Raw genomic sequence first — 12,991 nt, forward strand, 5'->3', positions numbered from 1 at the left:
AATTATCTTCTATTATTTCTTATTAATAAATAAGTTATATATTATAGACATTTGAATTTATTTTATATTTTTTTTTCAATAATATAGAAATTAATAAAAATTGTAATATAATTTTTATATAATCTAAAAAAATTATCATTCAAGATTACCTCTGCATTGCACGGTATTATCTATGGTATTATCTATAGTATATATATATAAGAGGGATCAACTTACTCCAAAAGTCTCTTTTAAAATTATTCCTCATCCACACCATCCATTTTCTTAAAATTATATATATAATACGTGATCAAATTACACTGGTATAACTTTAATAACTATTACCCATTCTTATAATTTGACATAGAATGTGATTTTTATTAATCTAACCGTTAAATTGCATATAGATATTACCATGATTGTTTGTGTCAAATTTTATCAAAATTGAACAACTACAAGAAGGTAGTCAAATAATTCATATTTTAGTATATTTTGAAATGTTATATTACGTAGATTTTAATTTGTATGAATAAAATAACAAATAATTTTGGATTAATATGAAATTTTGTAAATATGATTTATGTGAAAGGAATCTTCAATCCAATGATGGATTTTAAGCAAACATTATCCAATTGAAAATGATTAAACGATATAATAGTTGGTTATATATATATATATATATATATATATATATATATATATAAATTCAAGACATGAATTTATATCATGTTTCTCTCCAACACTTGTATATGTCTCTCAACTCTTATTATTTATTTATTTTTCTTTCATTTCATCCAATAGAATTAGTTTGGTAAAATTATTATTCTCTTTCATTTATTTATTAATTTTTTAATTTGTCAAATAATATGGGGCGAGAATTATTTTGGGACGGAGAAAATATTATCTTTCTCATTCTATCAATTCTATATTATTGGATTCTCTAAACTTTTGTATTTTCTTTCTTTTCACTAAATAATGTTTTCCAACTAAGTAAGAAGGAACAAGTTTTTTTGTAAATCATATGTTAAACTATATGACGGATATAAAAAGAAAAGCTCATTTTAGTTGAAATTATAAGCTTCAATCATTTTAGTTTTTATAATTAGTGATTCCAGGAATAAAGATACAACAATTGATTTTAAGAAAAGGGTAAAAAAAAACTTTTAAAGGTGAGTACAATTGATTTTAAGAATAAAACACAAAATTTTGGAAAACAATTATATTTACTTTTCAAAAATGATTCTAATGTATCATCTAAATAAAATCATTTATTCTACATTTATTTTTTTAAAAATATCCTCAAAATATAAATCGAAATTTTTAGCATTAATGCTTTCAAGATCAATCCTACCAAAAGCTAAAGCAAACAAACCAATATGATTCACTTTGCTAATGAGCACAACTGCACAAATATGAAAAGACTGAACCGAAGAATTGAACGAAACTGGACACATAAAATTTGTTTAATTAACTAATTTATTTAAAATATCAGTACCCACCATAACATGGTCAACCTTTAATAATCATGAAAAGGATTTGTTCAGTTGGTTAAATATTGATTAAACATGATGTATGAGTGTTCTAATCATCTTAATATGTTTAATTCCTATCAATAAAATAAAAACTCTAATAATCTTTTCGTCCATATTATGAGATCTCATGCAATCACAATGACAATACATAGTTTCATAACTTAAGAAAATCTTTGGCTGTATACATTGGGGTTGGCTACTTGGTTATAAGTGAAAGACACTAAATGTCATGTGATTGCCAGTAAAATCACATTTTCTTTCTTAATAAGACGGTGGAGTCCCTGATGAGCTACCAGGAGGCCCATCGGAAGCCCAATTGGGAGGCCCAATTGGAGTGCCAGGAGGCCGAAAAGGATCAGGAGCTAGTGATGGCGGCAAACTGAGAGGTCCGGGTGGGCCAGACACAGGTGGAGGCGGAGCTTGTGGTGGGGCCACTGGAATTGGTGGTGGTTCAGGTGATGCACCAAAACAGTCTTGTAGCAACCAGCAACAGCAGACTATGTAGAAACTGTCAAAACACAAAATTGGAAATATAGTGAAATTTTGTATCATGTTTAATTTCTCGCTTACTGCCTCATTAACTTTACAAAAAATGTTAGCAGCACTCAATTATTCTCGGGGTGTAATCTCTAATAAGTTCAGATTGAGATGCACATGAAATTTGAATATAACAGAGTTGGAAAACGAGAATCAAAAAATATATTGATATTATTTATCTTAATACTGTAAATAGGAAAGAACAAGAAAAAAAAAAAGGAAAGTTATATTTTGCTAGTTGTTGTTTATATGGTGTAGGCCTTAATGAAGAGAAAAACATTTTACCAACCAAGAAGATATGGTGTTACAAAGTCCATTGAAGAAATTGCCAAGAAGGGAAGGTGGTCCGGGCCATGAACCTGAATAATCCTGAGGCCCAGGTCCTTCAGGGGGTGGTGGACTCATTTGTAGCTTTCCAGAACTTGAAGCTACCAAACACAAACCTACTATCTCACTCTCGCACTTAAATTGTCCTAAAGAAAAGGTAAGGCTAAGAGCTTTGACCTTCAGCAATATATATAGACAAATCCCATAAATATTGAGTGGTAGCTATCTTGAAAGTGGTGGCTGCCACGTGTTCTTAAAACAAGTTGAATCTAACTGTCAAACTCAGCTACAACTACTATTATTCAACCTACCCTTCTGTCTTGGGGAGAGAAATGAAGTATAAATAGCAACAAAATTTGGCTATGTAATGTATGAAAAATTTGATAACTGAAACGGAGGGGGCATAAATGGAAAGTGCTTCGGTGTAGAAAAGTTAAGATGTGATCTTTATGATTAATTAAACTTGATTGTAGAATGGTAGCTGAACTCGGCCCATTCACGTTCCAGTGTCTCATCCCACACCAACTCAGAGAGCAATGATTTGACCAAATGAACCCCACATAAAGGGTAGGAGTTAAAATGAGTTGGGAAAGTTAAAGAGGAATGAAAATAAGATGATCTCCAATGTGACATTGTTGAACTCTCTCCACTAAGGTGTATATAGGTTATGCCATAACCATAACCGTTTTTTAATATTGCGTAATTTAATAATACAAACCATTGGTGGCGCCTATTCGACATCATATATTGTGTATAGTTCAGAGACAACATAGACTTTTTTTAAGCCTTGTATATTTAAAGGTTAACTCCATCTTACACAAAGTTTGATAAAATGTGGTAGTAGAAAATTAGTCTTCAAAAGCTTAAGAAAAATTCTCTAAAAAACACAAATGATAAAATATCAACTATAATCATTGATTAACGAGCGCGTAAAGCACAAAGTCTACATTTCTTCCACTAGAACCCATGTCACATCTTGGGTTTTCTTTTCCCACCCAAGTCAAACGAACCATATAATTCCAATTTTACTTTTAGATTCTATACCATTACCAGTAGCACGTCCATCCAGTGATTCAAATGCAAACATAGTAGATATGATTGATTTTTCTGATGTTTTTCCCCACAAATCACAATCAACAAAATGGAAATATTTTACAAATGACGCAATCACAAGGCTTTCTTTAAACTAATGCACAAAAAATGATAATGAAGAATCTTATGAATAAACCCAAAAAACTAAAAAGAAAGTTGTGTATAAGCACTGCACAGTTCACAGGCTTCTAGAAAGTAGAAATTAAATGGGGAAAAAATTAGGGAGATATATAAATCGGCAATACTGTTCCCATAACCTATTTATTAGATGTTCCATCTAACCTAATTAAACTTTGTAGTTCAAGAAGAAGAAAAAAAAAAATTACGATATACAAGATAGAGAATAAACCTTTGATCATTGAGAAAGAAATGGAAGCAGGAAAGTACAATTTGGTTTAGCTCCAATGCCTTTAGCAACTAGAGGGAAGACATCAAGTCAGCAACATTTGCAGCTTCATCATGAATACTTCAAAAAATTGATTGGTGTCATACTACAAGAATATTTTTTTTTGACTCCTGACGCGTTCTTATCTATTTTGAGTCCTCTGATGAATTTGATTGTATATGGTGCTCATCACTTGCCATGTTTCTTCTTTCTCCTCGGCACACCCACACCAGAAGGATCTACCAACGGGCCAGACCAGGTTTGGATATTTGCTTTAGGTTGTGATAAGTTTGTAGAACTAAATGGAACATCAGGGGGATCAAAAACTGGATCCATGTGATGTGAAGAACCCAAAGGATAGCCTAGAGCTCCATCTTGGTGGGGAGGAGGAAACTTCTCACTCTTGCTCTTAGCATTTGCATGTGTGATCAGCCGCCGTCTCTGCAGTAAGAGCTGAACATTAACACTGTTCTACACTAAGAAAAGCTGTAATATAACACAATTATCTTGGATAACCCCAAAATTTCCACGTAGAATATACTTCTAAAACCAAGGCAACCAAATGCCCTAAATCTAAAGCATTCCAGAAGATGGTGTCAGAACAGTAACAACAATTCAATCTGCACTTGATCAATGGCAGTTGTGACTGTTGGCATATGTCTCTATTCAATTAATAATTAAAAAGGAACACAAGGGAATATTGGGAGGAGCCTATATAGTATAATCATTATAATATCCAAACCAAATTAAACTACATTAGCACACTAGTTTTCTGTCTATTACTAGTTTTTAGTATTCACACATTTTAAACTACTGCTCATGTTTGGAAATTTTCGTGCCCAGGAAAAGTGAAGAGTTAAGAAGGACTATATTTTCTAGTTTCTGACTTTCTGTGTTATTTGAGGTAGCTAGAACAATTAAAGGTTAAAGTTTTCTGCTAAGACTTCTGCAACAAAAATAATAGTTTTCACCAAGACAAATTCCACTCAAAATAACCTATTGCAAATTCTTCGAAATATGAAAAGTTGCACACAGTAATAACTGAATAAATTAATAACTTGTGAAAAAAAGGAAGATTCAACCTATCAAATAAACATCCATAAAGATTGCATGCAGCCAAGTGAAAAATGAATAAGAAATGAATACTGTTAAGTTGAAATCTACACCATTGCTGCTAATTGATAAATTTAATGATTCATCACAATAATCATAACTCAAACAATAAGGTGCCTAATCAGACATACATCAATATTTGCTTGCAGTTCAGCATTGGCCTCTGGAACTGGAACTCCCCTCCCAACTCGCTCACGTGGACGAGATTTCTTGACACCATCAGCATTAGCTTTACCAGCTGCTCTCAATCTACAGTCATTACATATTGAAAATTTGAAATTAAATACTGAATTGTGTGCATTTTCATTGTCTGCTGAAAATATATACACTCTGCTGCCTCCAATATCATGAGGTGGAGAAAATAAAGATGGAGAAGGATAACTAAATTACATGTTCAAGTTATATGGATGCCTAGCAACCTCCTCAATTAAATAAAGAAACATGAAGAAGATGATCAAAACCTAACCAACATGTATGCATTTTGGTAAATCTTTTAAGAAAATAAGGATTTTATCAGACTGTTGATGAAATGATCATTTTATATGTCAAAAGTAATTTAAGCCACCTTCTAGCTTCTTCATCCCGTAGCTTTGCATCCATCTCCTTGCTGGGAGGATATTTTGGAAGGCTAGAGGGCTCACAAGCATATGGTTTTGTTGTAAAGAACTGCAAAAGAGAACCAAATAGCTTTAAATTAGAACCATTACATCCACTTAGTGAAAAGCTTTAAGGATTGCAAGTACAATTTTCATCCTCTCAAATTTAAACTATATGTGACTAAGAAGCAACCCCATTTCTAGTGCATTATAGAGTTAAAAAAAGTTGTTCTAGTGCATCACAAGATATTTAAACTACTTTGTTTCCTATTTCTTCTTTCTCCACAGATTGTTTTGTTCTAGTTGAGTAACGACAAAAAGGAAGCAAAGCAATCCAACTTATCTAGCAAGGCCTCTACTAATATATTATATATATTCATGGTTCTTGCATTGGAATATAAATTAGGACAAATTAAGAATAATATTTAAATATGACAAAAAGTATCCTGTTGTGCAGTTGTAGCATGTCCATACAAAAATAAAATGATAAAAGCATAAGAAATTAGGTGACTTCACAACATTTAGTCAATTCAATTATTATCTTACTTCACTATGCAATGCAGCAGTGGCAGTCAAACGTTCATCTGGATCAATTGCTAGAAGGGTATCAATAAGTGGCAGAGAAGATGGAGGAAAATCTTTAAATGTCTCTGCAATGCATCGCTTGTATGAATGTTGGGGCTTAAAAATGGTAGCATGTGGCAACTTTGACTTTTTCCAATATTCGTCAGAAGGAGAACCACATAGTTTGAATATCTTGTGTAGCTGCTCTACCTATAACACATAAAGGATGCTAATTATAGCAGTAAAATCTGAAGCACAAATTTCACAATCAAGTAGCAGAAAATTGAGAAGCCATCGACAACAAAACCTTGCACCTTAGACTAGTAAACTGAATACACATTAAGCCCTTAAAAGATGCAACTATAGACATTAAGCCCTATATAGTGTATCCATCATAGAGATTACCTCTGTTCGACCAGGCATAATAGGCTTTCCAGCCAATAATTCAGCAAGAATGCAGCCAGCACTCCAGAGGTCTACTCCTACACTATATTCAGTGGCCCCAAGAAGAAGCTCTGGAGGTCGATACCATAATGTAACCACTCTACTGGTCATAGGGTGCTTGTGATTAGGATCAAAGAAGGAAGCTAATCCAAAATCCCCAATCTTGAGAATTCCGTCATTGTCAATAAGAAGGTTTGAGCCCTTTATATCACGATGCAGCACATGACGGTTGTGACAATGCTCCAGTCCAGAAAATAGCTGATGCATGTAACATTTTACCTAAAATATCCAGATACGAACATACAAAAAGTGTCCACCTCAAGAAGCAACCAAAAAAAGAAAAAAGATTCTTGAATCATATGTTTCAAACAAAACAGGAACATGCACTCAAGGTGAATACACCAATACCTGAGACTCTGTGAACTTGATTGCTGGGTTTGTGGCAAGTCCAGCCAGATCATGCACCATGTATTCAAACACAAGATATAAACTGCATGACATTCTAGATGTCACTAAGCCTTCCAGTTTGATGACATTGGGATGATCCAAACGACGGAGAATCAAAATCTCTCTGGCCATGAACTTAACACTCTCAGGCTCTAAATTGTCAAAACGGACCTTCTTTAGAGCAACAATTTTCCCCGTTAAAGTATCCCTAGCTTTGTAAACATTGCTGTATGTACCTTGCCCGATCTGATAGAAAGATAACAAAAGCAACAAAAAGAGACTTAATATTTGCCAGGCAAGTAGCCAGGAGAAATAACTTTTAGACATTTTGATGGAAGGCTTTTTAATTTTAATCCAAAACCCCAAAAAAAAGGTCTAAAATCCAAATTACTACTTTTCGATGCTTGCATTAAAAAAACCAAACAACATCAACAAAAAGTCATTTTTTAGAGCCAAACTCTTCCTACGTTAAAACTCCAAAGAGCAACACAATAACATCAACATCCTCCATAAGAGAAAAGGAGCAATGGAGAACATAAGAACAGCTCAACATTGTCAAAAATCAAATCCAGACATCAAGACCATGTCAGAATTCAGCAACATCACCAAACCAAAATTGGAAACAAAATTAAGTGCACTATTCATCTGAGTTCTAGATGCTCTTTACCTTATCAATCTTCTCAAAAGTGTCGGCCCTCCGAGGGGTCAATCCATTGATAGCTTCACCAGCAACCTTAGAGAGCCAAGAGGGCCACCCTGCAGCAACCTGCTCACCGTGAACATGGTTAGGAGGATTGCTCAACCTCGGATTCGGCTTCGAAGATCGCCTTCTCTCTCCCCTTGTCCTTGCCCTCCTCTCCTCTCTTCCACCCTCCTTCTCAATGTTCTCATTCTCAACAACCTCTCCTCTACCCTCCTCAGCTTTTGCCTCTCTCACTTCCTCTCTCCTCTCCTCCCTCGAAGCCTCTCTCCCAAACGCACACCCCATCTCTCAAAATTTCTCATTTACTCCCCCAACTAGCACTAACCACATTTTCCCTCAATTTCTAATTTCTCACCATCCAAACACCCCCCACAATCCCTCTCCCCTCCAAAACCCTAATCATAAATCTCCAAAAGCTGGGCTTTGCAAACGCTAATTCTAAAGACCCTAACTTTGGCAGACAAAAGTGAGAAAACAATGATTTTGGAGACACCCCACAATTTGTGGTGCAGTCAAAGAAAATAAGACCACTGTTTCGTTTTTTGTTTTTAAGGTGGGTTTTTTTTTTCTCCTTTTGGGACTGTGATATAGAGGAAGATCAAAGTTGAAACAGTTATAGTTGAAGTTGAGTCTTACCAGATTCAAGGATCAGTGAAAAGAAAAGAATGTTTTAGAGAGAGAAAAAAAATGTGAGGGTGGATCTCCCTTTATTTTTCAACTTCTCTCTCATACTCATAATGGTTTCTGTATTTATTGACTCAAAGGAAGGGCCAAAGTAGCAAAGACCTGTACCTATAATAACCCGGTTATGGGTGAGGTGTGTCAATGTTTCTATGCCCACTTCAGTTTTTTTTTTTACCCTTTTTAACCCTTTGTATCAAGTTAAAGAAGCTTCCATGATAGTGTCCAATCAAAGCAAGACACAAAATTCAGGTTCAAGTACCATGAAGATGTTTGTGTTAACTATAATTACATTTGAGGATGGTTAGTTTATTTGTTTTTTTTTTTAATGTGATTTGATTGTGTTATTTATTTTTCTTTACCTACTAGCAGAGGTAAAAATATATTATTGGTGTAGTTGGAGAACGGTGGAGGTAGGAACTAGGAAGGTACCTTGTGTAGTATGTACACCTGATCAGTTATTATGTATTGTATTGTAGTACTTTGTTACATTTTATATTTGGGCCTGTTTTGGTGGTTTTTAACTTTTGGAGGTTGGAACATTGCTTTCAGGAAAAAAATGGGATTGCGAAGTTGGTCAAGATTTATGATAAAAATAAAATAAAGGAAGATTAAAGCATGTGCTTAATTAATAGTACCAATAAAGATAATATATTTCTAACTGCATAAGTCTTAGCTTATATGCTTATGTTTTGGATTATAAATTGTTGTTTAAGAAACAGATCTATTTAACTACTACTTTTGAATCAATATTGAGTATAATCCTTTTTTAGTGTCTAAAAAATAAATGATTTTCTGTAGTTCCACATTTATGAAAGTAAGTCGTACGTAGTCCTTATCTCGATAAATGAGATGATTTTTTTGAATGACAAAAATTGACTTTACTATATTTTCATAAATGAGAAATTAAAAGGAAATAATTTATTTTTAATAGACTAAAAACAAATATTTTCATAGACTAAAAAAGTATTTAATCCTATATTTAAATTTGATTTTATCTAATTTTAAAAAAATGTTAATTTTATTCATCATGAACTATAAATTTTTAAATTATTGTAGTGTAATTCAAATTAGGCATTTTACTTGTTTTAACTAACTACTGTGTGGTTAATAATTGAAGTTAGCTACATAAATACCCATGTAAACCACGGTTAATAATAATGAGAGAGAAATCCAATTTCTGTTAATTGCTCTCTTTCTTCTCTCCTATTCTATCATCAAGATTCATCATCAAAGTTAGAAACAGAATTCCAACATTTGGCACCAGAGCTTCTACGATCCACGGCGGAACACGGTAGTGAACGATGGCAATGCAGAAAAGCAATGACCAGATTCCGGCGAAATTGCCGATCTTCGACGGCAACAACTATGAGAGGTGGACGGCGCAAATGAAGGTGGTGTTCAGGTATCAAGGTGTTCTTGATATCATAAGCACCGGTGTTACACCTTTGGCGGAGAATCCCACAGAAGCATTAAGGGCAACGCATCGCGAACAATTGAAGAAGGATGACAAGGCAATCTTCTTGATTCATCAATGTGTGGACGCGAACGTTCTTGAGAAGATCATAGAGTATGAGACTGCTAAAGAAGCGTGGGATGTGCTGGCCACCACATACGCCGGAGATAAGCAAACAAAAAAGGTGAAATTGATGGCAATGAGGCGTCAATTGGGGCTATTGCAAATGGAATCCAATGAATCAGTGGCCAATTTTGTAAATAGGTTAGTAGTTCTAACTAATCAAATGAGGAGCTGTGGAGAAATTGTGTCTGAATCCATGAAAGTTGAAAAGGTTCTCACTGGATTAACCCCAAATTTTGATGTAGTCGTTTCTGCAATAGAGCAAGCTAAAGACTTAGACACATTGAAACTAGAACAATTGCTAGGTGCTTTAGAAGCTCATGAATTAAAACTAAAGAACAGGGAGAGTATAAAGAAAGATGATAAAGAACATGAGAAAGCCTTGTTTGCACAATCTCAAAAGAAAGGTGGTGGAAGTGAATCTTGGAAGAATAAGAGAGGAAAAGGAAAGTGGAAGAACAATAAGCAAGATGGCAACAATCCTAAGGGAGAGAATCAGAAGAAAGAAGGTGACAGCAATGGAAAGGGAAAGAAGAAATCTAAAGAAGACATTCAGTGTTACAATTGCCAAAGATATGGTCATTATGCAGATGAATGTAATAATCCTAAAGTGCCTAGAAAGAGAAAGGAAGAAGCTCAATTTGCGCAAGACTCTGATAATCAGGAAACTGTGATGCTGATGGCTATTATTAACAGTGAAACAGGCTGTGAAGAATGGTGGTATTTGGATACTGGATGCTCGAATCACATGACAGGACATAAGGATTGGTTCTGTGAGCTTGATGAAACAGTGAGAAGAAGCATCAAGTTTGGAGATGGAAGAACAGTAATGGCCAAAGGAATTGGAAGAGTAAGCATAAGAAGAGTAGATGGAAGTAAGGTGGTGATTAGTGATGTACTGTATGTTCCTAATATGGAAAGCAACTTGCTTAGCTTGGGGCAATTGATGGAGAAGGGCCTCTCAATGCATATGCAAGGTGAGCATATGGAAGTTGCTGATACAAATGGCAAATGTGTCTTGAAAGTACCTGTATCAAAGAACAGGACCTTCAAGGTTGGTGTGAGCTCATTTGAGCAGAAATGCCTAGCTGCTCAAGTCAATGAAAATGTGTGGAAATGGCATAAGAGATTGGGACATTTGAACTTCAACAGCATGAGGAAGCTGCAGATGAAGGGCATGGTAGCTGGTTTGCCAGAAATTGAAGCTCCAAAGGGTGTATGTGGTAAATGCTGTGAAGGGAAACAGCCCAGGAAATCCTACAAGACTACAGTGCCAACAAGAGCCAAGACAAAGCTTGAAGTTGTTCATTCAGATGTGTGTGGACCATTTGAAGCTAAGTCTCATGGAGGTAACTTGTATTTTGTCTCCTTCATAGACGATTTTACTAAGAAAATGTGGATTTACCTGCTGCAAAAGAAAAGTGAAGTCTTTACAACATTTAAATCATTTAAGACACTTGTTGAAAAACAAGCTGGAAACTCAATCAAGTTAATAAGAACTGATGGTGGGGGGGAGTTTACATCAACTGAATTTGAGAATTACTGCAAGGAAGAAGGTTTAATTCATGAAGTCATGGCACCTTACACCCCTCAACATAATGGGACTGCAGAGAGGAGAAACAGGACTGTACTAAATATGGTAAGATGTATGCTGAAGGAGAAACATTTACCAAAGGAGTTCTGGGCAGAAGCAGTGCTCACTGCAACTCATATTCTGAATAGAAGCCCCACGAAGAGGCTTGAGGAATTAACACCTGAGGAAGCATGGAGTGGTGTCAAGCCTAGTGTTAAGCATTTCAAAGTCTTCGGCTCACTGTGCTATAGACATGTGCCTGAGCAAAATAGAAGGAAGTTGGATTCAAGAGCTCAAGCTATGATACTTGTAGGATATCATAGTACTGGAGCATATAAACTGTTTGACCCCTTGAACAAAAGAATTGTGATAAGCAATGATGTTACAGTGGATGAAGCTAACGAGTGGGACTGGAATAACAGTGTTGCAATACAAACTAGTGATACAGTGGAAGTTGAACTTGATGATAGTCAAATAGAAGAAGAGGATATGCAAGCTAATAATGAGCCACAGGAGATTGTTGAAGGCAACATAGCTGCACCCTTAAGAAGATCTTTAAGACAAACAACAATGCCAGCTAGATATCAGGACTATGATGTATTTCCTGACAGTGCAATTAATATTGATGGTGATCTGCAAAATCTAGTGTTATTAGCAGAAGCTGAACCTGTATCTCTTGAGGAAGCACTGGCTCACCCTCACTGGAAGGATGCTATGGATGAGGAATTGAGATCAATTCACAAGAACAAGACCTGGGAAATGGTAAATTTGCCAAGAAATAAGAAGGCTATAGAAGTGAAGTGGGTGTTCAAGACAAAGATTAAACCATCTGGTGAGATTGCAAAATACAAGGCAAGGCTAGTAGCAAAAGGATTCCTACAGAAACCTGGCCTCGATTTCAATGAAGTTTATGCACCTGTAGCCAGAATAGAAACTGTAAGAATGATAGTTGCTATTGCTAGCAGAAAGAAATGGACATTGAGCCAGCTAGATGTAAAATCTGCTTTCCTCAATGGTCCATTAGAAGAAGAAGTATACACCAAGCAACCACCTGGCTTTGTCAAGAAGGGCATGGAAGACAAGGTGATGAAGCTGAACAAAGCCTTATATGGCTTGAAACAGGCTCCACGAGCCTGGAACAGAAGGATTGATGGTTTCCTACAGAAGCTACAGTTTGTAAAATGTACTACAGAACATGGTGTATACATCAAACACTGTGGTACAACTGGTGTGATAATACTTTGCCTATATGTAGATGATCTTCTGGTTACTGGTGATAGTGAACAAGAGATCAAAAGTTTTAAAATGAAGATGATGGAAGAGTTTGAGATGTCTGATATTGGCAGGCTTGGTTACTTCCTAGGTATGGAATTTGTGACATGTGAGATAGGCATATTCCTTCATCAAAAGAAATATGCAACAGACCTATTAAAGAGATT

At 35.2% G+C, this 12,991-nt stretch overlaps 2 protein-coding genes across 3 annotated transcripts; both read right to left on the reverse strand.

Annotated features, from left to right (window-relative positions):
• Positions 1-1,592: 1,592 nt before the first annotated feature.
• On the reverse strand, positions 1,593-2,542 carry LOC114375662 (classical arabinogalactan protein 9-like). Of its 2 annotated transcripts, none has more exons than XM_028333512.1 (2): positions 2,334-2,542; positions 1,593-2,019 (listed from the first exon to the last, which is right to left on the reverse strand). In XM_028333512.1, the coding sequence occupies exons 1-2, from the start codon at positions 2,363-2,365 to the stop codon at positions 1,773-1,775; spliced, it is 279 nt and encodes a 92-aa protein (XP_028189313.1). In that variant the 5' UTR covers positions 2,366-2,542; the 3' UTR covers positions 1,593-1,772. The 2 variants fall into 2 exon arrangements, with proteins under 2 accessions (XP_028189313.1, XP_028189312.1); XM_028333511.1 differs by having other exon boundaries at positions 2,338-2,540.
• A 1,034-nt stretch (positions 2,543-3,576) lies between these two features.
• LOC114376469 (probable serine/threonine-protein kinase At1g54610) lies at positions 3,577-8,467 on the reverse strand. Its single transcript, XM_028334609.1, has 7 exons — positions 7,684-8,467; positions 6,978-7,262; positions 6,531-6,848; positions 6,108-6,335; positions 5,531-5,631; positions 5,097-5,214; positions 3,577-4,293 (listed from the first exon to the last, which is right to left on the reverse strand). Exons 1-7 carry the CDS (start codon positions 8,002-8,004, stop codon positions 4,042-4,044), a joined length of 1,623 nt encoding a protein of 540 aa, XP_028190410.1. The 5' UTR covers positions 8,005-8,467; the 3' UTR covers positions 3,577-4,041.
• Between the last annotated feature and the right edge of the window lie 4,524 nt (positions 8,468-12,991).

Source organism: Glycine soja, chromosome 11, assembly GCF_004193775.1.
Source record: "Glycine soja cultivar W05 chromosome 11, ASM419377v2, whole genome shotgun sequence".
Classification (NCBI taxonomy): domain Eukaryota; kingdom Viridiplantae; phylum Streptophyta; class Magnoliopsida; order Fabales; family Fabaceae; genus Glycine; species Glycine soja.

What these genes read in the sequence shown, in the direction of transcription:
- LOC114376469 (XM_028334609.1), bottom strand. Translation starts at nt 8,004, where the DNA reads ATGGGGTGTGCGTTTGGGAGAGAGGCTTCGAGGGAGGAGAGGAGAGAG. An exon ending in TCAAGTTCACAGAGTCTCAG is followed by an intron (nt 6,849 to 6,977) that starts GTATTGGTGTAT and finishes TGGATATTTTAG; the next exon opens with GTAAAATGTTACATGCATCA. An exon ending in CGGGATGAAGAAGCTAGAAG is followed by an intron (nt 5,215 to 5,530) that starts GTGGCTTAAATT and finishes TAATGACTGTAG; the next exon opens with ATTGAGAGCAGCTGGTAAAG.
- LOC114375662 (XM_028333511.1), bottom strand. Translation starts at nt 2,453, where the DNA reads ATGAGTCCACCACCCCCTGAAGGACCTGGGCCTCAGGATTATTCAGGT. An exon ending in TGTAACACCATATCTTCTTG is followed by an intron (nt 2,020 to 2,337) that starts GTTGGTAAAATG and finishes GTGTTTTGACAG; the next exon opens with TTTCTACATAGTCTGCTGTT.